This window comes from Leishmania infantum, chromosome 4, assembly GCF_000002875.2.
Source record: "Leishmania infantum JPCM5 genome chromosome 4".
Lineage (NCBI taxonomy): Eukaryota > Euglenozoa > Kinetoplastea > Trypanosomatida > Trypanosomatidae > Leishmania > Leishmania infantum.
The window spans coordinates 217,850-245,771 of NC_009389.2; the positions used below are offsets into that span (position 1 = coordinate 217,850).

Here is a 27,922-nt window from a genome sequence, read left to right on the forward strand (position 1 = left end):
CATACGCACGCCGCATCTCCGTCGCTGCTATCACAGACTGCACAACGGATGCAGAGCTCTGCACAGTCTGCTTACACAGGCACGTGCGCGTGTGCGGTAGGGGCGCACCAGCCACACACACATACGCAGATACACAGACACAGACACACACACACACACAGACACACACACACACACAGACACACACACACACACAGACACACACACACACACACACAGACGCACGCCCCGCTTGCACGGGGTCGTTCCTCGCCGATCACACACTCTCTGATGCGTTTTGTTCGACCAACGCACACACACGCGTGCGCACACGCGCGGTGATCGTCTATGTGGCGCAAAAAGCAGCGGAGACAGCGGTCGAGGAAAGGCCATCATTCGTTGCGGACACGCGCGGTGTGCGCGGCAGTCGTGCACACACACACACACACACACACACACACACACACACAAGCGTGCAAGCACACAGCAGCGGTAGGCGGAGGAGGCGGCGGAGCGAGAGGGTGCCGCGTCAGCCAAGGCTTGAACTTGAAACGGAACTGAAAGCAGTCGCTCATGTGAATGGATCCGATTGAAGGGCTAACTTCACTCGAGTGCTAAGGGATGCGTCACATCATGCGCGTGGCCACCGTGCGCACGCACACCCTCCTCGTGCTCTCCTCGCTCGCACCCACACGCCCACATACGCACGCCGCATCTCCGTCGCTGCTATCACAGACTGCACAACGGATGCAGAGCTCTGCACAGTCTGCTTACACAGGCACGTGCGCGTGTGCGGTAGGGGCGCACCAGCCACACACACATACGCAGATACACAGACACAGACACACACACACACACACAGACACACACACACACACAGACACACACACACACACAGACACACACACACACACAGACACACACACACACACAGACACACACACACACACAGACGCACGCCCCGCTTGCACGGGGTCGTTCCTCGCCGATCACACACTCTCTGATGCGTTTTGTTCGACCAACGCACACACACGCGTGCGCACACGCGCGGTGATCGTCTATGTGGCGCAAAAAGCAGCGGAGACAGCGGTCGAGGAAAGGCCATCATTCGTTGCGGACACGCGCGGTGTGCGCGGCAGTCGTGCACACACACACACACACACAAGCGTGCAAGCACACAGCAGCGGTAGGCGGAGGAGGCGGCGGAGCGAGAGGGTGCCGCGTCAGCCAAGGCTTGAACTTGAAACGGAACTGAAAGCAGTCGCTCATGTGAATGGATCCGATTGAAGGGCTAACTTCACTCGAGTGCTAAGGGATGCGTCACATCATGCGCGTGGCCACCGTGCGCACGCACACCCTCCTCGTGCTCTCCTCGCTCGCACCCACACGCCCACATACGCACGCCGCATCTCCGTCGCTGCTATCACAGACTGCACAACGGATGCAGAGCTCTGCACAGTCTGCTTACACAGGCACGTGCGCGTGTGCGGTAGGGGCGCACCAGCCACACACACATACGCAGATACACAGACACAGACACACACACACACACAGACACACACACACACACACACAGACACACACACACACACAGACACACACACACACACACACAGACGCACGCCCCGCTTGCACGGGGTCGTTCCTCGCCGATCACACACTCTCTGATGCGTTTTGTTCGACCAACGCACACACACGCGTGCGCACACGCGCGGTGATCGTCTATGTGGCGCAAAAAGCAGCGGAGACAGCGGTCGAGGAAAGGCCATCATTCGTTGCGGACACGCGCGGTGTGCGCGGCAGTCGTGCACACACACACACACACACAAGCGTGCAAGCACACAGCAGCGGTAGGCGGAGGAGGCGGCGGAGCGAGAGGGTGCCGCGTCAGCCAAGGCTTGAACTTGAAACGGAACTGAAAGCAGTCGCTCATGTGAATGGATCCGATTGAAGGGCTAACTTCACTCGAGTGCTAAGGGATGCGTCACATCATGCGCGTGGCCACCGTGCGCACGCACACCCTCCTCGTGCTCTCCTCGCTCGCACCCACACGCCCACATACGCACGCCGCATCTCCGTCGCTGCTATCACAGACTGCACAACGGATGCAGAGCTCTGCACAGTCTGCTTACACAGGCACGTGCGCGTGTGCGGTAGGGGCGCACCAGCCACACACACATACGCAGATACACAGACACAGACACACACACACACACAGACACACACACACACACACAGACACACACACACACACACAGACACACACACACACACACACACACAGACGCACGCCCCGCTTGCACGGGGTCGTTCCTCGCCGATCACACACTCTCTGATGCGTTTTGTTCGACCAACGCACACACACGCGTGCGCACACGCGCGGTGATCGTCTATGTGGCGCAAAAAGCAGCGGAGACAGCGGTCGAGGAAAGGCCATCATTCGTTGCGGACACGCGCGGTGTGCGCGGCAGTCGTGCACACACACACACACACACAAGCGTGCAAGCACACAGCAGCGGTAGGCGGAGGAGGCGGCGGAGCGAGAGGGTGCCGCGTCAGCCAAGGCTTGAACTTGAAACGGAACTGAAAGCAGTCGCTCATGTGAATGGATCCGATTGAAGGGCTAACTTCACTCGAGTGCTAAGGGATGCGTCACATCATGCGCGTGGCCACCGTGCGCACGCACACCCTCCTCGTGCTCTCCTCGCTCGCACCCACACGCCCACATACGCACGCCGCATCTCCGTCGCTGCTATCACAGACTGCACAACGGATGCAGAGCTCTGCACAGTCTGCTTACACAGGCACGTGCGCGTGTGCGGTAGGGGCGCACCAGCCACACACACATACGCAGATACACAGACACAGACACACACACACACAGACACACACACACACACACAGACACACACACACACACACAGACACACACACACACACACAGACACACACACACACACACAGACACACACACACACACACAGACACACACACACACACAGACGCACGCCCCGCTTGCACGGGGTCGTTCCTCGCCGATCACACACTCTCTGATGCGTTTTGTTCGACCAACGCACACACACGCGTGCGCACACGCGCGGTGATCGTCTATGTGGCGCAAAAAGCAGCGGAGACAGCGGTCGAGGAAAGGCCATCATTCGTTGCGGACACGCGCGGTGTGCGCGGCAGTCGTGCACACACACACACACACACAAGCGTGCAAGCACACAGCAGCGGTAGGCGGAGGAGGCGGCGGAGCGAGAGGGTGCCGCGTCAGCCAAGGCTTGAACTTGAAACGGAACTGAAAGCAGTCGCTCATGTGAATGGATCCGATTGAAGGGCTAACTTCACTCGAGTGCTAAGGGATGCGTCACATCATGCGCGTGGCCACCGTGCGCACGCACACCCTCCTCGTGCTCTCCTCGCTCGCACCCACACGCCCACATACGCACGCCGCATCTCCGTCGCTGCTATCACAGACTGCACAACGGATGCAGAGCTCTGCACAGTCTGCTTACACAGGCACGTGCGCGTGTGCGGTAGGGGCGCACCAGCCACACACACATACGCAGATACACAGACACAGACACACACACACACACAGACACACACACACACACACACAGACACACACACACACACAGACACACACACACACACACACACACAGACGCACGCCCCGCTTGCACGGGGTCGTTCCTCGCCGATCACACACTCTCTGATGCGTTTTGTTCGACCAACGCACACACACGCGTGCGCACACGCGCGGTGATCGTCTATGTGGCGCAAAAAGCAGCGGAGACAGCGGTCGAGGAAAGGCCATCATTCGTTGCGGACACGCGCGGTGTGCGCGGCAGTCGTGCACACACACACACACACACAAGCGTGCAAGCACACAGCAGCGGTAGGCGGAGGAGGCGGCGGAGCGAGAGGGTGCCGCGTCAGCCAAGGCTTGAACTTGAAACGGAACTGAAAGCAGTCGCTCATGTGAATGGATCCGATTGAAGGGCTAACTTCACTCGAGTGCTAAGGGATGCGTCACATCATGCGCGTGGCCACCGTGCGCACGCACACCCTCCTCGTGCTCTCCTCGCTCGCACCCACACGCCCACATACGCACGCCGCATCTCCGTCGCTGCTATCACAGACTGCACAACGGATGCAGAGCTCTGCACAGTCTGCTTACACAGGCACGTGCGCGTGTGCGGTAGGGGCGCACCAGCCACACACACATACGCAGATACACAGACACAGACACACACACACACAGACACACACACACACACACAGACACACACACACACACACAGACACACACACACACACACAGACACACACACACACACACAGACACACACACACACACACAGACACACACACACACACAGACGCACGCCCCGCTTGCACGGGGTCGTTCCTCGCCGATCACACACTCTCTGATGCGTTTTGTTCGACCAACGCACACACACGCGTGCGCACACGCGCGGTGATCGTCTATGTGGCGCAAAAAGCAGCGGAGACAGCGGTCGAGGAAAGGCCATCATTCGTTGCGGACACGCGCGGTGTGCGCGGCAGTCGTGCACACACACACACACACACACAAGCGTGCAAGCACACAGCAGCGGTAGGCGGAGGAGGCGGCGGAGCGAGAGGGTGCCGCGTCAGCCAAGGCTTGAACTTGAAACGGAACTGAAAGCAGTCGCTCATGTGAATGGATCCGATTGAAGGGCTAACTTCACTCGAGTGCTAAGGGATGCGTCACATCATGCGCGTGGCCACCGTGCGCACGCACACCCTCCTCGTGCTCTCCTCGCTCGCACCCACACGCCCACATACGCACGCCGCATCTCCGTCGCTGCTATCACAGACTGCACAACGGATGCAGAGCTCTGCACAGTCTGCTTACACAGGCACGTGCGCGTGTGCGGTAGGGGCGCACCAGCCACACACACATACGCAGATACACAGACACAGACACACACACACACACAGACACACACACACACACACACAGACACACACACACACACAGACACACACACACACACACACAGACGCACGCCCCGCTTGCACGGGGTCGTTCCTCGCCGATCACACACTCTCTGATGCGTTTTGTTCGACCAACGCACACACACGCGTGCGCACACGCGCGGTGATCGTCTATGTGGCGCAAAAAGCAGCGGAGACAGCGGTCGAGGAAAGGCCATCATTCGTTGCGGACACGCGCGGTGTGCGCGGCAGTCGTGCACACACACACACACACACACACACACACACACAAGCGTGCAAGCACACAGCAGCGGTAGGCGGAGGAGGCGGCGGAGCGAGAGGGTGCCGCGTCAGCCAAGGCTTGAACTTGAAACGGAACTGAAAGCAGTCGCTCATGTGAATGGATCCGATTGAAGGGCTAACTTCACTCGAGTGCTAAGGGATGCGTCACATCATGCGCGTGGCCACCGTGCGGCGCTGTCTGTGCGCCGAAGGTGACCTCCTCGCGTTAGTGCTGGGCCACACACAAGAGGCACATACGACATGAGCGGAAATGGCAAGAGAGGCCGATTGTGGTATATGTCTGCCGTGGCCTGCTCCCCAGGATGGCAAAACGGACAGAGAGAGAGGCAGAGATCCGAAAGGCGTGGTGAGGGGTACGTGTGTGCGCGGGTGTGTAGGCCAGTTTAGAAGGGCAGATGTGTAAAAGAGAAAGCTGAATACAATTGTGGGGGGGGGCTCAGGTAAAACTTGGTGGTGCCGACAGTGTCGCATATAAACCTGCGTCGCCTCTCCCGGAACCGCACTCTTTTTTCCAGGGCGGAGAAGGGGCGAGACGCGCGGCTGTGGAGGGAGTAGGGGAGAGAAAGAGCTTGCGGAGGCAAAGGGCGGCCTCTCAGGCATATCGGCCATCTCGAACCCGTGCCGTTGTATCGAGCTGCGTGCGCAGGTGCGGATGGACGCTGCTCGGCATCTGGGAGAGGTCCCTTTTGCTCATGGCACCCGTCGGATTCGGCGGCACCCGTTACTCTTTCACCTCCGTCCTGCCCTCTCTCTCTGTGCGCGCGCGTGCCACGTCTGTTGAAGTACGACGATGGTCGTCCAAGGGATGCGGTCCTCGACCATGATCCTCGGCACAGCTGTCACACAGGGGCACACGCGTACAGTGGTTAGGAACCTGATGCCCAAAAGAGAAGGAAAGAAGAAAAAGGTGCACAGAAGTACACGCGCACAGAATAGAATACACATAGCTAACTCTCACCAACAACCGAACGGCGAAGAAGAAACAGCACAGCAGGCCTCTACTGAGGCGGAGGAGGGGGCCAGGGGCTTCGGCCGTGCCTATCTGTCAGTCACCGCTGCCCCGATGCCACCTGAGCGGTGGCGTGTGCATGTTGGGAGGGGGTGGGAAAAGGCGGTGGCGGATGCGCCCCAGTCATGTTGCTTCTCCCAAGCTAGCCGCTACCGCTGCTGTTGCTGCGGTAGCCATAATGGAGGGCGCTGTGGAGTGGCCGCTGCTGCTGGCGATCGTCGGGGCCGCAGACGTGACGGGCTGTGACGGCTGTTGCTGCTGCATGGCTACCGCAGCTGAAGGGCCGGATGTGGATGCTGTGGCCGTTGGACCGCTACCCGCGGTAGCGGCAGCTGCCGCCGCTGGTCCCGCGGGCGCCGCCGTGACGGAGGCGGCGCCTGGCGCAGCAGCCGCTGTATTTCCCGTCGATTTGCTCGTGCTGCTGCCATTCTTCTTCATGAGGTGCTTGTCCGGTGCGAGGAGGCTGTACCCGAGCTGCATCGCCTCCGCCTCCATGAGTTCGCGGTCGGACGTCACGAGCGTCACGCGCGGCGTCACGGTCACCCACGACGCCACAAACGGCGGGGTCAGCTTCACAATGGGGTGGTAGAGCTCGACGTACTGCTGATCCCCGACTCGAGCCTTGTCGCTGGCAAAACGCTTGTACTCCTCGAAGATGGACACCAAAGACCAGCCTTGCAGGTGACGCAAGCAGGCCACGACGGTGCCGGTGCGGTGCTTGCCCTTGTTGCAGTGGATGAGCAGGGGGAGGTTGCGAGTGTCGCAGATGGCGCTGAGAATGCGGTGCATCAGGGGCTCGGAGATGTCACAGAAGGGCTCCTTGTTGCCCTCCGTCGGGAAGCGCAGGACATGAATGCCTTTCTCCTCGCAGAACTTGAGATTGCTCTCGGCGTAGTCCTCCGGGCAGAGGTATAGGATGCTGCGCAGCCGCAGCGCGCAGAGAAAGGAGTAGTTCTTCTTGGTTGGGTAGCCGCTTCGGTACACGCCAGGGCACACCATAGAGAAGTTGATCGTTGGCACGAGGGGCTCTCGTGAGGCAGAGGCGGTGGGCATCCGATGGAGTTGCCTTTCCGAACAACGCCGCCGTGCTCTCTCGTGTGTGTGTTTGTGGTGGTGGTGGGGAGGGAAGGCTGCTTGCAGTATGCGCGCGTGCTGTTGAAGCGCGATGGAAAGCTGCTACCACGCTGTCGCGCGTCCATCGGTGAGGTAGGCAGGGAGGAGGAGGGGGGTGGGAGAGGATGCGTGGACACGCCCCGGCGAGAATGGCATGCGGCAAAAGTGAAAGACGACTCCCGGCCTGTCGCACGCCTCGCGCATCGTTGGGTGGCTTTGCAGAACATCCTGCACCCATCAGGCGCCAGTGCGCAACACGTGAAGAGTGTGTGGAGGAGGTGGGGGTGGGGGTCGGGGGGGGGAAGCGGCTGAGATACAGATGATACACAGTTGAACGGAAAGTTAGAGACGCTCGCGCGTGGCCATGCAGGCATCACCATACATGGCCTCCACACCATACGAACCCCTTCCTCACATTGGCTTCTCGTGTACGCATACCCTTCTCCTTTTTCCGTTAGAAGAAGTTGTCAAGGGCATGCGATCGAGAAGCCGCCGTCGGCTGCTGCTGGCTGACATTCCCCGCTGCCGCTGCGTACGCCGTCGAGTGCGTCGGCGTGTCGGCAAAGAGATTGTCCATTACGCCGCGAGGTGCTGGCGCCACGTCGGCAGCGGGAGTCAGCGAGAATGCGACGCTGATGCATGGCGGTGTTGTTTCCATCCCACCTAGCATCATCGGAGGTCCAAGTGGTGCACCGGTACTCCATACGCCACCCTCACTGCCACTGCCGCCGCTGTCGGCGACCTGTGTCTGTGGCCTCTCAGCTGCCGTCCCCTGCACTGGGGCTGGCTGCACGCTCACCATCGCTGATGGTGCCTGGATGCCCCACGAGTCCCACACGTCGCGGTGGTGCGTCGTCGAGGCTGCTGTAGAGGCGTGCATGGGCGATGCTTGGTGTTGCTGCGCATCTCCACCAGGGCTTCGATCCGGCAGGACAGGGCTCACAGAGGGGTAGTCCTGCGGGACGCCGCTGGTGAAGGCGCTCCACGCCGACGGCTGCGGGGCTGTTGACTGCGCTGACGCGGGAACTGAATACCGAGAGTCTTGTGGGACCGATGTCTCCGCAGGCTTCTCGGCTCTCGACGGTGGCAGCAGTCGCGACTGTGCAGACGAGGCGGAAGACGACGCAGCGGACGCGGGTGGCTTCGTTGCTTGCGAGAGCGACGGTTCCGATACGGCGCGCATCGCACGAGCCTCAACCTCATGCCACATGTTTATGCACGACGGGAACAGGAGTCCTACTAGCAAGTAGGCCGCCGCGGACCCGGCGTCCAGAGCGTCTCCACCGGCGCTTGCTGGTGAGATTTCTGCGCCTCCTGGTGTGACCGGACGCAGCAGCGACTCGTATGCATCGAACCTGTGCACGATGTCGAGCGGTAGGGCATGACAGATGTAGAGAGACGCTTCCGACATCGCTTGCAGACCTCGGTCATGCTTCTGTGCATCGGCGCTGATGTTGGTCTTATCCTGCCTGCCGTCCGGGTCAGTGCCGGCGCGGGCGATGGGGTCGAACATCTCCGACTCGATCCCCAGCCCATTCCCGTACGCTCTTCCTCCGCTGTAGAAGCCGGCTTCAGGGACGCTGTGGCCGCCACTGCCAAGACCTGCGACTCGCACCACGTTGACACAGTCATGCAGCGTGAAGTCCGTGTCGAGTGCGATGTGCTGCTGCTGCTCCTGCTGCCGGGCATACTTGATCCGCTGCGGTGGTGGCATACAGGTCTTGAGGAAGACTTGTGCGTTGCGGTTGCGGTGGTGGAGACGGCGGCCGCGACGGTCACTGACAGCACCACCTGCTTCTCCGCTGCTGCTCTCTATCGAGGTTTTCTCCAAGTGTGATGTGACGGCGAATGACTGTCGGGCCACTGGTAGCTCCGAAAAGAGCGGAACGCTAAAGGTGTGCAGGCAGGCGATGGCAGCGGGGAGGTAAGCCGTGCGCAGTCCGCGCGAGCGTCCGTTGCCGCCGTAGCCATGCTTCATCGCCTTCGCGACTTTCGAAAAGAATCCACGAAAGCCACCACCACCACCACTGCCGCCGCCGCCATCGTTGCTGCCGCCATACACCCCAGAGCCACTCCCACTGCAGGCGGCATGCTTTGCAGCGGCAACCGCGCTCTCCTCGGCGCCGTTGCAGCCGCCCGCGAGAAGCCGGATGGCACGCGGCACGCTCATCGACGACGAGGCGCCCGGTCGGTTCGCGAACCACCGCGTGACCAGAGCAGTGTACACGAGCCCAACCGCGTCCATGGAGGCCATGTCGGGGTACAGCTCCGCGTAGTGGAGACGCGCACGACTACACAGGAGCGCAAAGAGCGCCAGGTAGCGGACATTCGCCAGGAGGGGATGACCTTCCTCGCCTCTGCCGTGATGCCGAGGTGCCTGCGCCTTGCCCACGCGCGCTGGATCAGCGCCGGAGAAGACGCGACGCAGCCCCACCTGCTCCGCGGCCAAGACCGCGCACTCGAACTGCTTAAAAATGTGCGTGCGGGCGACGCGCTCTGCCAGTGCGTGGTGCTGGTCCATACCGGGCACCAAAAACACAGACAATTCAATGGCAGGGGCGCGACGCTGTCCAACTCCGCCAATGCCGCCGCTGCCGAGGGTCGTCGCGGACAACCCTCGGCGGTACGCCCCTGTGAAACGACTCACCATGTAGTCGAACACACCAGCCTGTACCTGCCAAACCTCGCTTAGGGACGGCGCCGGGAACTGCGGGACGGGGGCAGCAGCGAAGGATGCTGTTAACGACGCGGGCCCACCGGCGAAGGACTTGGAGAAGGATCGTGCGAGGGCCTCCGTGATGGAGCGCAGCGATGTAGTGTCGTCGCCGTCGTCATCACCGGTGTGCGTCGCTGTAAGCTCACCATTGCCATCCTCGGCGTCGCTGTAGATGCTACGATTTGCCAAGGTGTCGTTGAGCGTGCTCTCGAAGGACATGTTGCTGCCGGCACCGGTGCTCATGATTGCCTGTCGCAGCCCTTGTGCCAGGCGCGCCGCCAGCGACTCAAGATCCTTTAGTCGAGCCTGCGTGTGCTGCGCCACCGCCTCCAGGCTGTGCCGAAAGAGACGGCGTTTATCAACGCTCACCACGCGGCGCAGCTGGTCTCGAAGGTTGTCGCTGAAGGCAGGCAGGAGGTCCAGCGCAGCTGCGTTCATAACGTTCGACTTAGCCATGGCGCGCAGGCTGCTACGAACGGCGCCGTAAAGATCGGTGGCGCTGCGACTCCCGTCTCCCTCGCAGTTGTGCGACACGATTCGGCGGAGATTCACGTGCGCGCGAGTCGCCCAAGCGTTCACGGAGCGGCTGCTTGCCGCCACCGTTGCCACCGACCCGTCGGACGGGTCGGTCGATGCCGGAGAATCGGCCTGCGAGAACCGCGCTACTGGCTCCTGCGGGCATACACCAACGCAGCCGGTTCGAGCGTCGGCAATCCAGACCCGCAACGCGCGCTTGCCACTGCCACCGTAGCCGGTGACGCTCACGCCTGCCTCGCCTGGCGAGGCAGACGAGAGGAGGATAAGATAGGGCTGGATGGCGGCGGTGCTGCCGACGAGAAAGCCGCTGCTCTCCGTCCGCTGCGAGGGTGGCACCGCGGCAGACGGCTTACCCGACGAAACTTGCTGCTGCTGCTGCGCAAAGGGGGGCTTCAGTAGGGTCTGCAGCAGCCCAGTCACCGCGGCCAGGTGCGGCGGGAGATATGGGACGAGCGGGGACACCCACGTGAGCGGGCTCAGCAGCGCCAGCAAGCTGACGACACAAGCGGACGCGTGCTGCGGAGTGGCGCCAAGCACCACCACCCGCTCCTCCTGCATCAGGAGCGACTGTAACACGCGCAAGGCGTCTTCGTTGAAGCTCAGCAAGAGGAGCGACAGCGGCACGTCGGCGTAGGGGTAGAGCAAGTCGAGGGGGCGGCAGAACGTCAGCAGATCCGAAACGGAGGATGCAAGCGGATGTGAGGCTATGGCGCCACCACTGCTGCTTGTGAGCGCTAGCTGCACGGTGAAGGTGTCCCCAGGCAACGTGCGACTGCTGACAGAGCCAAAGTGGAGCAGCTCCTTCGCCAGAGGCAGCACAACCTCCTCCTGTATCGCATCATCGAGGAGCGCCGTGTAGATGTCGTGAGGGGGTGCGGCGCTTGCTGACGCCGACTCCGTGGATGCGACGTGCTCACGGTACAGCCGCTGAGCGACGTAGCTCATGGCCGCCACCGCCTCGTGCGTGAGGGCACGCATGAAGTTGAACACCGGCGCATCACTCAGCACACACCATACAAGCACACTGGCCTCCTCGTCGCTGTCGTCACGCAACGAGGCGTCCAGGCGCTGACTGTCCAGGGCAGCTTTGGCAGCCGCGGCCGCTGCATCGACCACCCCGCCGCTGCCGCTGAAGACGTCGCCCTCCAGAATGAACGCGTAGCCGTGCACGTAGCCGCCGTCCCCACCGGCGCCCGCGTAGTGCACAACGTCGTTGTACCGCATCGGACCACCGCGAACGTCGGGCTCGGCTGACGGCGCGGTGCCTTCCCCTGCACAGCAGCGCACCGCCTGCTGCTCACACCACTGCACGAACTGCGATGATGGCAATGTCAAGTAGCAGCCCTCCGCAGAGACAGGCAGGAGGCACCACGGGTTCAGCTGCGGGCTGTGCGGCGTGACCGTGCTGCACCATGCCACGTCCTCGACGAAGTTCGCCGTTGCAGCCGCGACAACACCTTGCAGCTGGCTGCTATCCATGCCTCTGCTGCGGGATGCGGGAGCGACCTCGGCCGAGGAGGCCAGCGCTACTGCCCGCGTAAGCTTCACCGATGTACGCACGACGTCGGTCTGCAGCCGGCGCAGCTTTACCCGCTGTGCAAGGCGGTCAGCGGCAAGACAGCCGAGCACGCCATGTAGCGAGGGATGCGCCTCCAGAAAATGCGCCGCTTCTTTCGGGGTGGCTGTGGCTGACCGCGGCGATGACGTCGACGTCAGCGGCGGCCCTTGCGCGTAGTGCGAGACGATGGACAGCTTTGGCAGCGCCGGAGCCGTCTCGCCCGCCGAGGACGCCGAGGGAGCCGACGGCGACAGCTGAAAGTGCGCCGTGGCGCGGAGCAGGAGAAGGCGTGTGATGAGCGGAACGCCGTCGCCAGCGCCGCCACCACCGCCGACTGTCCCGCCAAACATTCTCACGCCGCGACCGACACCAAACAGCAGGCGCGAATGAGCCGAGGAGATCACCGCAAGCGAAGAGGAAGAGAGCGAGGCGGGCGTGGTCAAAGGCTTGTGTGTGCGTGTGTGAGCGCATCGCGCGCGCGTGCAAGCCGGACGCAGTGTGCGATGACACAAGTACTGCTGCTGCTGCCGCTGATGCTGGCGAGTCTTCTTCCGTCGTGAGCGCGTGTCTCTGGGCGTGCGTGCGCACGAAGGGCGGAGAGAGGGGCGAGAGGTGGGGGTGGGGTGGATGGAGCAGCAGCCGCTTGCTCCGAGCGTCGGCGCGGGCAGAGGAGAAGAGATGCAGAAAGAACAAAGAACAGAAGCAGAAAAGAAATGACGGCAGCCGGGCTGCAAGGACAGCGGAACGAGGGAGGGAGAGAGGCGAGGTGCACACGTCCACACAGGCAGCAGAGCAGTTCGAGTGTGTGGTGGTGTGATGCTGATGGTGTGCACCCGCCAACAGGCGTCAGGGCCAGAGGAAAAGACAAGACAAGCAACACACAATAACAACGAGAACAAAAAGGAATGCAAGTGTGTAGGTTCACAAGCAAGCACAATCACATGGACACCGCGCGGTGATGGGCGCGATCCACACAGGGTACTCCGTCTCTCTCTCTCTGCTTGCTTGCTTGCGTGTGTGTGTGCACGCCGAAGCAGCCGCGAGGCGGACGGTGAGGAGAAGGAGGGACCAATATCTCACACTGACGAAGCGCAGGGCGAGAGGACGTGCGCGCCGCCTAGAAACGGCGAAGAAATGAGGCTGAGAGAGGCGACGATGGCGGCGGCGGAGGATGCGATGAAATACCTTGTCTGGTACTGGATGGGAAAGCACACAGACACAGACGCACAGACTCAGGGCAGCGCAAGTGTACCTATGTTCACGCCACCGTGTCTTCGACACTGCCGTGTAAGCGAAAGGCGGAAAGGTGTGCTACGACGCTGAATTTTATTGATGCAAAGACTCGGATGTCCGTTGCCACACTATCGCCACTGTTTCTACACCTTGCATCACGAACAGGCCACAGGAAGAGAGACCAGAAGGGATGGTGATCACGACGTCCATGAGTAGTTACGGGGGGGGGGCAGCAGCAGAGAAGGATGACGGTAAGGGCGGGAGGCTGACGAGGTTTAGGGATGGAAAGAGCAGCAGCAGCAGCAGCGGCAGCGGCGGCAGAGTGCGGTAGGTGGGGCTCACAGCTGTCTCAAACTTCCTCTCTTCGCGCGCTCGAGGCCGCATGGGCAGGTGGGCAGGCGCGCGACTCTTCAGGGTAGGATGCGCGTACGCAGTCATACACACCCTTTCACACATGTGCACTCGTGGTGATACTTGTTTCGCTTGATTTTACGATGCGATCAACATCTTACAGTTCCTCTGCTATGAAGGGGGCCGGGGCGAGAGTGGCAGTGGTCAACGTGCACCCACGCACGCATCGCCGCCTACAACGCACAACACAACGCAGGCGACACGGCGAGCAATGCCTTGTGGGGTGCGACTGAAGCGAAACGATAGAAAACAGGAAACAGCCCCCCTCTTCCCAAAGAAAGGTGGGGCGGGGGTGCAGTCGTGTACGGTGTAGGTGCGCGTCGGTGCGTGGCCTCCTCCTCCGCCTTTTTTTTTTCGCAGCCATGCACTCCCCGCATCCCGTGCAAGCAACGCGTCCCATGCACGCACGCACGCGCACACACAGAGGCAGGCCGGTAGATGGACCGATACACAAACAGGGGCGATTAAAACGACGAAAGCATAGTTAACGTGCGGAAAAGAAGGGATGGCGTGGGGGGTCAAGGGAGAGGCAGGAAGGGGTGAGGACGCTGCGGCTGATGGCCCGAGTGATGGACTGCGCAACGGTGGTACAGAGAGCGGCCTGCAACTGTCGCAGTCGGCGGGCTAGTGCGCAGCGCACCGACATTGAGCCTTTTAACGCTTCATGTACGCCCGCGCGTCCCCCTCCGAGCCTGAGGCTCCTCCCTTTTGGTCCTCCCCTCCTTCTCTACTCGTTCAGGTGAGCCGCGAAGCGCGGCAGCACGAAGGCCGCCTTGTGCATGTCGCTGCTGTAATACTTGAGCTGGTCGGCGAACCCGAGCGACTCCACCGGCCTCATGGGCACCGTCACGTCCGTGTCTGCCGACTTGGCGCAGACCAGCGTGCCGATGCTGCCGCATGGGTAGGTCGGGATGTAGATCATTGCGTACTTGACCGTGGCAAAGCCGATATCCTTCTTCAGGAATCCCATCATCATCTCTATCAACGGGCGGTGCAGCCAGACAGACTCGCCCTGGTTGCACACGACGCCGCCCGGCCGCAGAATGCGGAGCACATTCGTGTAGAAGTCCGCGCCGAACAGCTCCGACGCCGGCCCCTTCGGGTCCGTCGTGTCGATGATGATGACATCATACACGCTATCCGGCGCTCTCTTTACGAAGGCGGCACCGTCGCCAACGGTCGCCGTCACGCACGGGTTCGCGAAGCCGCAAGCGATCTGTGGGAAGTGCTTCTTGCTCTGCTGAATCACGGCGCCGTCAATGTCAACGAGCTCGACGGACTGCACAATGCCGTCTTTCTCGCTCTTGTGGCGCAGCACCTCGCGCACGACACCGCCATCACCGCCGCCAATGATAAGCACGCGTTCCGGCTTGTGATGGCACGTCAGCGACAGGTTCGCAAGCATCTCATGGTACACAAACTCGTCGTAGTCCGTAAGCTGGATGGCACCGTCGAGGGTCATGACGGTTCCCCACGGCCCGCTCGGGTCGGACTCGAACACCGTCAAGTGCTGGAACTCGGTGGGTTGGTCATACAGAACCTTCTCCACCTTCAGCCCCTGTGCCTGGCCGGGCCACATGGTGCTCTCTTCACGGAACCAGCCATCAGGCAGAAGACCGGGGCCTGGCATCTTCACTTTTCTGCACACTCGAACTCTGATCGACAAGTCGCTTGCGGCTGAGCGCTATACCTGAGGAAGTGGATGATCGCTGTTTGGGTTGGTGTGTGGCTGTGCGAGCTGCTCGTGCGTGAGCGTGAGCAGAGACGTAGACGTACAGGGGGAGGGGCAACAGGTTCATGCACCGCTTGTGCGGGAGCGATTCCATGCAGCGTCTTGTCATGCAGCTCAGCATCGCTCGCGCAAAACCAGCGAAAGGAAGGCAAGGAGAGGCAAGATGACCTTGCCAGCGGCGCTGCTTGCGGAGGTGCGTGCGCCGCCGAGAAAGAGAGGAGAAATGGGAAAGGGAGGGGTGGTGCACGCTCGGGAGAGAGTGCGAGTGACGGTATCCATCGACGGATGTGCACCTGTTACGTTGCTGAGGCGTTCTTGCCACTATGCCCCCACACCTCCGCGTCGCCACCACCGCCATCCTCACCCGTAAACACACACACACACACACATATGGAGACTTCTCGTTCTGGGTTGTTGTGGACAGTGACAGTGGCGTGGGGAGGGGAGGGGAGGTGTGTGTGTGTGTGTGTGTAGACGGTGATCGGGTCTTCACGGAGGTTGTTTAAGGTTCAGAGGCACTGGATCGACGCACACACATACATACACACACACACATACATACGCGGGTACCACCCCTCCCTCCCCCTTTCCCAAGGCATTGCAACTGCAGAGATTATGCAAGCACACTACCCAGGTGCTCACTCTGCCAACACACTCGCGCGAGCGGCCAACACCAGCAGCGAGAAGATGCAGAGCAAATTTACATAGTTGCAGTAGTGGCGCATGCTGCTGATGTAGCGGTCAAGCCCGCACACGATGAGACCGCCAATGAGCACCACTAGCATTCCGGCCATGCCGAGACCTCGGACTTGGTTTGGCGGCTGCATAAGGATAGAGTAGGCAGCCCCGAGGCTCACAACGACGGAGACGATGATGATGATGTTCGTCATTACTTCATCGGCCATGACGTCGAGCTTCTTGATGCGCTCGCGGCGCGCAGCCTGGCCAGCCTTGCGGCGCTCGTCGTTCTCCTGCCAGAACTTCACCTTTTCAGCGAGCTCCTGCGCATCTTTCGCGAGCCGCTCACTCCGCGTTTCCGGGTTCGAGACGGCCGCCAGCCACTCTGCCTCCGCCGCGTCCTCGACGCGACGTTGCTCCCTCGCCAGGACCCGGCTGCACGCGGCGAGGACGCTATTCGAGGCGAAGATGCACAACACTACGATGAGCATGTCGAAGCTGATCGCCAGCGGGGGATCCGGCCGCAGCTCCGACTCGCGGCTCTGCATGCGGGCACGACTCTTTCGGCCAAACGCCTGCCAGAGACCCCCGGGGCCGTCTAGCGATGTGCTCCCGGTGACTACCGTGAGAAAGTAGCAGCTGACGCCCAGCAGCAGCGCGCTGAGTACGGGCTCCGGAGATGTGAGAACAAACACAATGGATGGGCGACGCGGGTCGGGGATGTAGAGGGGCGTCGTCGGACGCTTGCGGTTGAGCCAGCGCATCGTGGCGTTTATGTTGTTAAGGTTTCGTGAGGATGCCAGTGATTCGGTTCGACGCCGTTGCGTTGCTGAAGCTGCGCTTGCGAGTGAGGGGGCGTTGGAGGTGGTCGCACGGACACGGTGTGTACGCGTGTGCACACACACACAGACGTTTCCCCACGCAGGCAGACCCAAGGCGTTTTGAAAAAAAAACCAAAAAAGAAAAGAAAGGAGATGGAGAAAGTGGTCGGCGTCAGCTTGCGTCGCGAGTGGTGGGTGCTTCAGTGCGGAGGTGGTCGTGGTGGCTGATCAATGACGGCTGAACGGAAAGCAGATTCATAGAGGGGCGCATACGGGCAAGTGAACGGCTCAACACTGCACCCCACCCCCTACCCCTACCATACTCCTTCCGGGTGTCGCTGATGCTGCCCATGGTGTGCCAGTGCGGCGTGAGAGCGACAGAGGCTGCAGCGTGAGTAGCTCATCCATGCGAGCTTGAATTTGCTGCTGCTGCTCCGCTCCGTGTCTCACCATCTCCTTGGGGGGGAGGGAGAGGAGGCTGCATGCCTAACGACCTCATCAACGGATTCGCACTCGAATGCCTCTTGCATGCTTTTCTCTCTCTCTGCGTATGTGAAGGGCGTGCGTGCGTCATTGCAGCGCTCGGCAACAACGAGAAGCATGAGGCAAGCATTAAAAAAAAGTCAACATCCATCGTCCTTCCCATACGAGAACCGGCTCGCCGACACCGGTGAGCACAGCTGATGGCTCGCTTCCTAGCACCCCGCTACAGGCTGTCTCCCGAGACGACGGAGGCAAGAAACAAGTAGCGCAGCGCTGTCCCTTCCATGGCCGCACGCATGATACTTTCCGCCTTGGCTGGATTGCGTACGACGTGCGTGATGAACACATCGTGCGGCTCCAGCAGCGTGTACTCCACAGCCGCGGCGGCGGCATTGGAAGATGGGGATGAGGGCGGCACGGCCGCGCCACGCGCACCCCGCGTAAGCTCCGTGATCCCTGTGGAGCCCGTACCTTCAGCGCCAACGGAGGTCGCAGCCGCTGGTGTGCGCATCGCGGCTGAGGTTTTCGGTGCTGAGGACGACGACGCGTTGGGCTGCCGTGGTGTTTCTCGGGCGACGTCTTGCTTGAAAGACCTTCCCGCCATCAAGTTCGCTGCCACCGTCGCCTCGTCCTTGGCTTCATCCAGGCTCACGTCTGCATTGGGGCTGGCTCGCAGGCGCTGAGGAGGCGGGTGCAAACAGGCGGCAAGGTCTTCGCCGCTGCCGCCGTTGACTTTGCTGCTAGCCTTGCCTGCGATCATGGACTGCAGTGTTTTGATATCCTGGTGGATAAGGTGTGTCTGCAGTTGTGCGCCCAGCGCATCCCCGCCACCACTGCCGTCCTTCACGCTGCCCGTCATCATTGAGGCCTTTGCAAGTGGCTCCTCAGTGCTCAGGAAAGCATCGGGCGCGGTCGCCGCGGCGCGTGTCGCAACATCGGCGTCGCTGATGCCCAGTGCCGCCGTCAAGGTAGCGGCCATCGTTGTGGGCCGCTGTGAGGCGACCGTCAAGCACGAGGCGGGCACCATCACGGGTGATGCCGAGTGCAGTTGGGCGTTTGCCGGCGAACTTCTTTTAGCAACAGTGGCGCTCATGACAGTGGTGGTCGGGGCAGCGGGCGACAACACCGCGTGAGGCGCAAGCAGTGACACGGAACGCTGGGGGTTGGTGGGTACCGCATCCCTCGCTTCAGACACGGGCAGCGGGGAGAGAAGCTTCCGTTGCTGCCGCTCTGCCTCGCGGTCCTCTTGGGTCGGCATCCAGAGAAGATACTCCGCACTGCCTGTCTTGGCGGCCCGCCGCAGCGCCTCCTGCATTGGCGGTGTCAGCTGCGCGTAGTAGCGCTTTCCAAAGGACGAAAGGGTGTCCGTGGACACGTTGATGGACGGTGACGATAGCTGCGCACGCGCGTAGGCCCACGCAGTCGGCAATGACCTCGCCTGTGACATGAAATCGGTGGGGGCCGTGGTACTCTGCAGCTCGTCCTGGCTTGCAGCAGGCTGGGTGTCGGATGCGGCTACGGTCATCATGTCGCAGTCGTCAGTATGGTGCTCAACCGCGGCCGCGGCAGCGATCACCTCTGCCGAGCGCCCCATTAAATGCGCCTCCGTCTGTTCCGATGCGAAGACGAACGTGGCGCCGTAGGCGCAGAGCAGGTACACCATGCTCGCGTTCTGGTTGGCGATGGCGTAGTGCAGCGGGGTCAGCCCGCGTGTGTCGAGAGCGTTGAGCTCCGCACTCAGTGTGCGCAGAAGCCGCAGCGTGCTCTGCTGTCTGTGCTGCCTACGTCCGCGGGGCTTCTCTTCGTCACTCGCGGAAACCGAGGCGCGCTCATCCGGCGCAGCCGGGGAAGACCCGCGCACTGTCGTCGTGGTAGTGGTGATGATTGAGTGAAGGGAGCTGTAGTAGGACAGCGCGGAGGCCGAGTCCGGAGAAGGGCAGGACGGAGATGAGCAGCGATGGCGGTGATGGTGGTGGGCTGCTTCCGTGGCCCTGTCCCGCTGCCTGCTTCGACTGAGGCTGCTGATGAGAGATTCACTCGTACCGGCGCTGACGCTGTCCCTGTTGCCGCCGACATCGCCCGTTGACGCCTCCACGGCGGCCAAAGTTGTGGGGATCGTTGTCGGCTCGTCATCACTCTCTGCGCGAGACGCCTGGCCATCGTCCTGGGCGGCCGCAGCCTCCATCGCTGCCGTCGCGGCTGCTGCGACACAACTGAGTCCCGTGACGAGCTGCGCGCGGCGGTGCTGATTCTGCAGGCGCCGAGTCACAATCAGCAGCGCCTGCTGCAGGGCGCGACGGGCACTCGAGGAGGCCATCTGTGCACAGGCCCGATCTACCGCTGTCTCCACCGCCGCGAGGTGGGTGATGTCGATCGGGACGCCGGCGATGCAGTGGCGCAGCTTCGCCACTGCCGAAACGAAGGCACGGGTGCGCTGCTGGCGCAGGCGGCGAGGCCGTTCCGCCCCCTTGGCTCGCCGGTACAGCTCTCGGGGTGCACCGGGCGCCTCAACAATGTGACACTTCACGTTTTCGTGGTTGCTACTGCTGCTGCTGCTGCTGCGCGAACTGGATCCGTCAGCGTCCTTCTCGCTACCGTATTCACCTCTCTTGCGGCGGCGAGGGGGATGGTCCATGCTTGCGTAGCAGACGGCCATGCCAGTGTGCAGCGCTGCAGCTGCGGAGATAGAGCCAAAGCAGGTCTTCGCCATCACGGTGTTGTCGTTGCTGCCGTCACCGTCCTCGTCATCTCCTCCGCCCATGCGGGGACGCTGCGATGACTGACGACGCGAGTTGACACGCCGGGGTGACGTCGTCTTCCGAAAGGTACTGCTGCCGAACACAGTCTTGCGCACCCGACGCCGCACCGCGTCGACGCGAATGTTGGTCTGCAGTAGCGTGACAAGAGCGCGCACGAAGCCCTGCTGCTTGGCTCGCGTGCGTCGCTCTCGCGGCGGGGTTGTCGGCGCCCCTGCCGTGCTGGCGACCTCGTTTGATTCAGCAGACAGCGTGGCACTGCTCCACGTGTGGTTGAAGATGTCCGAGGTGGAGCTGGAGGCAATGACGTCCGTGTCGCTCTTGAAAGACATCTCGGTTGTGCATGTTCTGCTTGGATCCGTCGAGGACGGCCCCAGAGACCGTTGCAGTGCCTCCTCGATTCCAACGACAACTTCACTCGTCGTGGCGGCAGCAGGCAGTGAGGAGGGCGACCTGGAGAAGTCGTCTAGTTCAACCATCTTTTCCAGCAGAGGTGCTGCTTCCGCAGCAGCCGCACCTCCACCGCTCGCCATCATGTGGCCGACTCCAGGTGCGCCTGCGCTGCTGCTGCCCGCATCTGCAGGGAAGACGTACTCCTCCATATTGGGCGCGCTCGGCTCGGTAGTCGCCGCCACCATGGCCAAGGACTCGGCTACCCCAGCGAGGTCGCAAGCAGCTTGGCTACTTTGATAGGCGCGTAACCGCCTCCGCTGTCGACGACGCTGGTACGCGTCCTGCGTCGCCGTCGCTGACTCCCGCCGGACACTTTCAGCGCGCTGCTCATTCTCGAAGACCTCGTCCAGCGCACACGGAACGTAGTCTGGCGCGCCACGCCAGCGCAGCACGTACGCGAGGCACTCCGTCGAATCGCCCACGGCCGCAAGGTGGAATAGGTTCAGGCGAAGCGACCGCACCCAGAAGGCGGCGGGGCCGGTGGAGGAGCCGAGGGAAATGGCCGCGGTGGGAGCTGCTGCTGCGGCTGCTTCGCCACTCACACTCGTATACTGTGAACACCCGTCCGCCTCCTCAGAGAGGGGGGCTGCGACGTGCGCCAGCACTGGCTGCTGCTGTTGCTGCTCCGCCGCTAACCCGTCCACATGGAAACTGATGTTCGCACCACTGGCGAAGTCCAGTAGGGTGCTATCTGTAACGTCAGGTCCCGCCGTGGCCTGAGAGGACAGCAACGGCGGCACGGTCGTCGTTGTCGTCGCCAGTGCACTTTCTGGTAGCGCCGGCGTCGTGCTAATGGTCGTCCGCGGTTCGTTCGAGCTCAACTCGCGCGCCCTTCCGCCCAGCTTCTCTGCATCTCTCACGCACTTGTGCGGAGCCGCGGCGGCGTCACGGTTGTGCGCGACATCCTCGGTGTAGCACCACCGTAGAAGCAGAACCCGTGCCACCTGCGCGTTGCCAAGGACCAGAGCGATGTGCACAGGGTTGAAGCCGTGGAGGCAGCACCGCTCCCACCAAGTTCGCGTGGATGGCGAATTGGGTATGGCGGCCGCGGCGGTGATGGTGGTGGTGGTGCTTGAGGAGAAGCTGGTATCCGCGATACCAGGCGTATGCGGGGACATCCGCCGACTTCCTGGCCGGCGCACATTGGTGCTGCTACAGCTGGTAGATAAGGCGGCGGCGGCTGCCGACATCGGCGACGGAAGCGCCATGGCGGCGTCTCCCGCACCGTTGTCAGCCAGCGGATGCGCCGCCGACGCCGCAAAGGCGCGGGATCGCGGTGCAGGAGAGGTGGGCAGATCACCAGAGGCGGCGGCGACAGGCAGCGACGCCAGTGGCGGACAGCCTTGCGCTTGCGACGCGGCTCCTTGAGGAGCCGCCAGCAGCGCCGACGGCGGCCGTTCGAACATACGTGGGGCAGCCACCATACTCTGCGAAAGTCCGGCCACCACCCGAGCCGTGGTGGCCTGCAAGGCAACGCAGTGCAGCATACTGGCTACTGCCAAATCCGCGTCCAGCTCCACAGCAAGCAGCAGCGGCGACTTGCAGTGCCCGTTGACGATGGGATTACCGGCGTTGGTGATGTGCATGTCCACCCACTCACAGTGCTGCGTGAAGAGCGCAAGAGAGCCACTGGCGTCCCCCAGTGCCGTGCGCGAGTTGTCGTTCTCGCTCGACACGAGAGATGTTGTGTCCCTTCCCTTGTTGCTGGTACACTGTGGGGTGTCTGACAACGTCTGCTGCTGCTGCGTGGGATGTGTTGCGACCTGGTCGTTGGCTTGCCCGCCAGAGCTGCACGGCGCAGCCGTCTTGCCGGCACCTTTCATGAGAACTTCCGTGTTTTCCTTGTCGCTCTCCCAACACGAGGCCGCGTTGATGATGGAGGCGAGTGACCGTGTCTCTAGCTCCGGCCCCAGCAGCGGGTTCGCGCCTTCGCGCAGCAGGGTGTTGACGAGCCCAACGGACCCCTGCATCACGGCCAGGTGCAGCGCCGTCAGCCCCTTTGCGCTGGGGAGGTCGACTTGCGCGCCGAGACGCACCAGTGCCCCTACCATGCCGTACCAGTGCCCCTCCTCCGGCTCCACGACAGCCGCGGCAGCTGCTGCCGCCGCCGCCGGAATAGCCGTGGCTGTTGCTGGGATCGCCGCTGGGTTCAGGCCACGTACGGCGCTGCTTGTGCTTCCAGCGGCCGCATTACCGACGCCCATGGAAGACAGCGGCCGCTGCGATGACGGCGTAAAGATTTGGAGTGGCGAGACAGCAAGCGGCTTGCCAGGTATACTTGTGGTCACCGGGTCGCTCCTGGTGCGCAGGGAGGTCTCTCTCCCTGTCTTCGTGAGCGTGGTCTCCTGTGGGCTCCTGCCACTGCTGTTGCGGCCTTCAACTCCACTGGATGCGTCGCTGCCAGCCGAGTAGGCGGCCTGCAGCTGTGCTTGAACCCACTTTAGTCGCTGCTGCTGGTCGCGTCGCCGACGTCTTGTCGCCTGCGCGGCAGCTTGCACGGCAGTGGTTTCCACGATAGGTATGCCTACGACATGTCGGGCCCCTTGCACGGCTGTGCTCGGCGACTCGGTCGTGATGCGCGGCGACGTGTGGACTTCGGTGCGGTAGAGCACTGCGTAGTGCAGCGGCGCGTAGCCGGCCTTGTCCAGAATGTTCGGCTCAGCGCCGATGCGGCTGAGAAAGATCGCCCCCTGCACAAACCCTCCCATGGCTGCGTAGTGCAAGGCGCCGCGTCCCTTGGCGTCCACCCGATGCCTATAAGTGTGGCCGTAAACCGCCAGTAAACTCTGCAGGGCGTACGTGTTGTCGCCGTCGCGACGCACGCAATCCAGGAAGCGCGCAAAGCCTTCCTCTTCGTTGATGCACGCACGCGTTGCCGAGGAGCTGAGCGATAAGTTCTCATTGAAGGACACGTTCAACACTGTCGAGGTGGAGTCCAGCTGTGTCGACAGTGACGATATCGGCACACCGTCGCCCTCACAGCTGCAGCAGCGTGTCGCAGCGAAGCCGGGCACCACAGTTGCCAGCGCCCGCGAAAGCCATCCATCTTGCGTGACAGACTGCTGCTGCTGGGCTTCTCTTGCATTCTCAAGAGCCCCACCATCGTCGTCGTGATGGCCCGCGTGCTCACGAGCGCCTGGCACCACCGAGTGCGCAGGAGGGTTACCTGCGTGCAACTTCTCTTCGTTCTCGTCGGAAAGCGTCGAGGCGGCTGCCATCGTGTCTGAGGCAGACAGTTGCTGTGCCCGCATCGCCCTTTCCTCATGCCGGAGCTCCGCGCGCTCCATCGCGAGCAGTCGTTCTCGCATGTCCAGCTCCGCTGCCTCGGCCTTCCCGCCCACGCGTGCGACGGTCGGCAACGTCAATAGCATCGATCCCTTTAGGTTCTCGCGTGTGAAGCGGGCCGACGCGGAGCTCAAGTGCTCCATACCCGGCGTCGGTGAAAGCATCGCCAGAGGATTGACAGTCGGCATCGGGTGCAGCAAGGCGGCGGCGACAGTGGGAACTACCCCGACGCCGTTCACGTCTTCAGCACCTCCAAGAGCGTGTGAACTGCTACTGCCAGGCTCTGCCGCTTCGCCCGTGGCCTTGCCAGACTGCTGCAGCACCTTCGCCGCCACACTGTGCCAGAACTGCATAGGCGAGATGGCCGTCACCACGGCCGCGCCGCCTCCAGCTACGCCGTGTGAGCCTGGTGCGTCGCCGCTGAGGAGCCCATCGTCTTCCCGGTCTTTGCCCACAACGACGCTGGTTGCGCCTTCTTCCAGCACTGTCGCTGCCGTTGCCGTCACAGCTGAGGGAGGGGACAAAGAAGAGGCGGAGTCAACGGCTGTGCCGGCGAAGGAGGCCCCGAGACGGCGCACCATCCACAGCGGGCCTGTACCCCCGCCAGCCTTCATCAGGCGCGCACTTCGATGGGCGATGGAGTGGCGACGGAGACGACTGCCAAACGGCGGCATCACGGTGGCGCTGACTGCCATGCCGATGCTGTTGCCCCGGCTCACCAGCAGCTCCCTGCCCACCGCCGCTGGCAAACCCAGACCACCGATCGACCCCGGCGTTGCTGCCGGCATGGAGCCTGCCACGTGCTGCTCCTGCGCGTTCACGGACTCGAGGGAGGCCGGTGTAAAGGAGAATGAGAAGAAGAGCTCCCACCACGTGCGACACAAAAGGCGGCGGTACTCCGTGGACACCCAACGCAGCGAGTCCGCGACGGCGTCGACGAGGTTGGCTACCGCACTCCCCGTTGTAAGCAGCACCGCCGCCGCCCACGCCCACGCGGCGTCTGAAAAGAACTGCAGCATCAGCAGGAGTAGAGCGACCGTTAACACATGCCGAAAGTGGAACGGCACTGGCGTCATCGACGCCACAGCGGCTGTTGCGGTTGCGCTCATCGCGGCAGATCCTGCCGTCTCCACGCCGTGCAGCCGGCCAGTGGACGGAAGGTGCCAGAGATCAAGGCTGCTGCGAAATGTGCTGCTGCCTAGCCTCCGCCAGCTGCGACACGGCAGACGCGGCCGAAGTTGCTGCTGGCGTGCGGCGGGCGTTTCGACTGACGCAGCCGCAGCGACCGCAGACACCGAGGCAAGAAGCTGCCCGGGCAGTCTCATCCAGCGGCCCACAAGTACCCGCTCCGCAGCGAGCAGTAACAGCCCAGCTACGCCGACAAAGCCCTCTGTGGGGCATGGGACGGCTGCTGCGGCTGCAGTGGCTGTGAGCAGTCGCTGACCTCCACGTCTTCCACGCTCCAGCCCAGAACTCCCTTGCGTCTTCGACGCTTCTACAGCCGCCCAGGTGGACGCCGTCGCCGTGGCGGCGGCGACGCGGGCCACCGCTAACAGAGCAAACATCAGGAATGTTAGAAGAACCACCACGGCGTCGCTCAACCAGAAAGCGGCGAGCAGCCGCTGGCGCAAGTGCTGGAGATGACGGTGCCGTTCACGAGACGAGCGGCCCCTACCACCATCACCAGAACTGCCGTTTCGGCTGGTACGCTCCTGTCCCTCTTCGCACACACAAGCACTGAAAGGCCACAGGCGCCGCCCGGAGCAGCGCATCAGCCGACGCCACAGGCTGCTGCTGGTGCTTGATGGGCCCTCATTATCTCTGAAGAGGGACGAGGAGGTAACGTGGCTGGCCGAGCTGCCGGGCTCCACGCTATTCCACATCTTTTCGTCATCGTCGTCGATGTCATCGTAATCGTCGTTGATAGGAGATGGGGCTCGCTTCTGCTGTTGCTGCGGTCGTGTAGGACGCACGCTGCGCCGCCAGGACTTGCGCCGGCTGCCTCTGAGCGTCGCATCCTCCACAAGGACGTCGTCCATGCTCGCCGCCGCCGCGGCCGCTGCCTCGAGGCCGCCAGTAGCACGCTTCACCTGATTGGCGCGGACGGTGGCGGGAAGGTCGCCGCCTCCGCACACGTCCTCTGCACCAGGGGTGGAGATGGAGATGCGCGTGCTGACGCCGCTGTCTGCGAGGTTGCCTTGGGTGCTGTCACCACGATCGCGAGCACGATTTACGTACGAGGGCGCACGTGCCGAATGCCGACGCTGCGCCGCGAGGGATCGCTGGACAAGAATTCGAGGTGCCACGACGGAGCCTCGACGCATGGGAGGCGACAGAGAGGCTACGACGGCGGCGTAGGTGCTTGTTCCATCGAGGATGGAAGCGCCGTCCTTGTTCGCCTCTTCAGTCGCCCGCGCCAACGCTGCTGCTGTAGCTGTAGTAGTGTTGACACCCACGATGGCCCTCCAGAGGCCGGGATGCCGTTCAGCAGTGCCCATCACTGCGTAGCGCCATCGCGCGTTGCACAGCAGGGCGAAGCTACTGAAGAACGCCGTGGCGGCGATGGCCTGCAGGAGAGGCTCGTAGATGTCGTAAAGACGCACTATCCTTGTTGCAGCCGCCGGCGAAGGCGACGCTGGTACAACCTCTGTCCAAGGGCTCAAGAAAGCATCGAGGACCACCTGACCTAGCAGCACACACACTTGCCACACTCTCGACGCTGACGAGGATTGCGAAGCTGACTGTGCCCTGTCGAGCTGTGGCGGCAACGCGCCGGCTGATGTCATTGTCCATTGCGGCAGCAGCTGCGAGGAGGCGCCCCATAGGGAGGCCGTCCGTTTACCAATGTCCTGACTGCCGCGGCAACGTCGCATCGACCCGGCGCTCATCAAGTAGGCGAGAAAACCTCCATAGCACACGTAGTGCACAATGCAGTACCACGGCTGCACCTGCCGAACGCAGTGCAGGCGGCGGAAGCGCACGAGGAAATAGGTGCCGACAAGACCAGCCAGGACGTAGCCAGCGAGTGCTACAAGACACACCTGCGCCAGCTTCGTCATGCTGCACCCTCTGTGGTGTGTCGCTGCGCTGGTCTTCAAGCTCAAAAAGGAGGAAAGGGAAGGGAATGGAAGACGGCAACACACACGCACGGAGTGCGAGTGCGAGTGCGAGTGGGCTGTCGACGAAAGCGAGAGTGATCACTCGCAAAAGAGGGAGCGGTATGGCACTCCAATATACATACCCATCCGTACACAGGCGCTCGCGCATGTAGACAAGCGCTGCCGACGACAGCGAGACGGTGACTGCCCGCAGAGGTGCCGACAACGCAGCAAAAACGCCTCTCGCACGTCGCAGCGATTGAAGCAGAGGAAAGAATGAATGAGAGAAGAATGATGATGAGGAAGGGAGAAGGTGTGGTGGTGAATCAGAAAGAAAAGTGGATGGGAGAAAGCAAGAAGGGTTATGGAGGGGAGGAGGGAGGTTGGTGACGACACGCAGCAGTAGCAGCAGCAGCAGAAGGACGGATGGGGTGAGTATAAGATAAACCAACCAAACAAGAAGCAGCAGTCCACTGTGGCACCGACGGCGTCGACAACAAGGGAGAGGTAACGTGTATGTGCGTGTGTGTATATACGAGAGAGAGGGAGGTAGGGACGGGGAGGGAGGGGGCAGAGTGCGTGAGCGAAGCACACGCGTTACGGGGCCTACACGTCTCTCTCTCTGCGCCTTGTGTGGGTGCGTGCGCGCGTGGCTGTGCGCGGGAGTGTATGCGTAGACGTATATATATGCATATGCATGTATAGAAGACTGCGCCACTGAGTGCTGTCTGCGTGTTGGGGGTGGGGTAGGGAGGAGGGCTGCGTGGG

General features: G+C 62.3%; 5 protein-coding genes across 5 annotated transcripts; all 5 read right to left on the reverse strand.

Moving 5' to 3' along the window:
* Window positions 1-6,403: 6,403 nt before the first annotated feature.
* LINJ_04_0550 (putative tyrosine phosphatase) lies at window positions 6,404-7,333 on the reverse strand (the record flags this gene model as incomplete). Its single annotated transcript, XM_001462856.1, has 1 exon — window positions 6,404-7,333. The coding sequence occupies one exon, from the start codon at window positions 7,331-7,333 to the stop codon at window positions 6,404-6,406; it is 930 nt and encodes a 309-aa protein (XP_001462893.1).
* Window positions 7,334-7,847: 514 nt separating this feature from the next.
* Window positions 7,848-12,554, reverse strand: LINJ_04_0560 (conserved hypothetical protein; the record flags this gene model as incomplete). Its single annotated transcript, XM_001462857.2, has 1 exon — window positions 7,848-12,554. The coding sequence occupies one exon, from the start codon at window positions 12,552-12,554 to the stop codon at window positions 7,848-7,850; it is 4,707 nt and encodes a 1,568-aa protein (XP_001462894.2).
* A 2,021-nt stretch (window positions 12,555-14,575) lies between these two features.
* LINJ_04_0570 (SPDSYN) lies at window positions 14,576-15,478 on the reverse strand (the record flags this gene model as incomplete). Its single annotated transcript, XM_001462858.1, has 1 exon — window positions 14,576-15,478. One exon carries the CDS (start codon window positions 15,476-15,478, stop codon window positions 14,576-14,578), a length of 903 nt encoding a protein of 300 aa, XP_001462895.1.
* Window positions 15,479-16,218: 740 nt separating this feature from the next.
* Window positions 16,219-17,022, reverse strand: LINJ_04_0580 (hypothetical protein; the record flags this gene model as incomplete). The annotated part of the gene is made up of 1 exon (XM_001462859.1): window positions 16,219-17,022. The coding sequence occupies one exon, from the start codon at window positions 17,020-17,022 to the stop codon at window positions 16,219-16,221; it is 804 nt and encodes a 267-aa protein (XP_001462896.1).
* Window positions 17,023-17,785: 763 nt separating this feature from the next.
* Window positions 17,786-27,115, reverse strand: LINJ_04_0590 (hypothetical protein; the record flags this gene model as incomplete). Its single annotated transcript, XM_001462860.1, has 1 exon — window positions 17,786-27,115. One exon carries the CDS (start codon window positions 27,113-27,115, stop codon window positions 17,786-17,788), a length of 9,330 nt encoding a protein of 3,109 aa, XP_001462897.1.
* Between the last annotated feature and the right edge of the window lie 807 nt (window positions 27,116-27,922).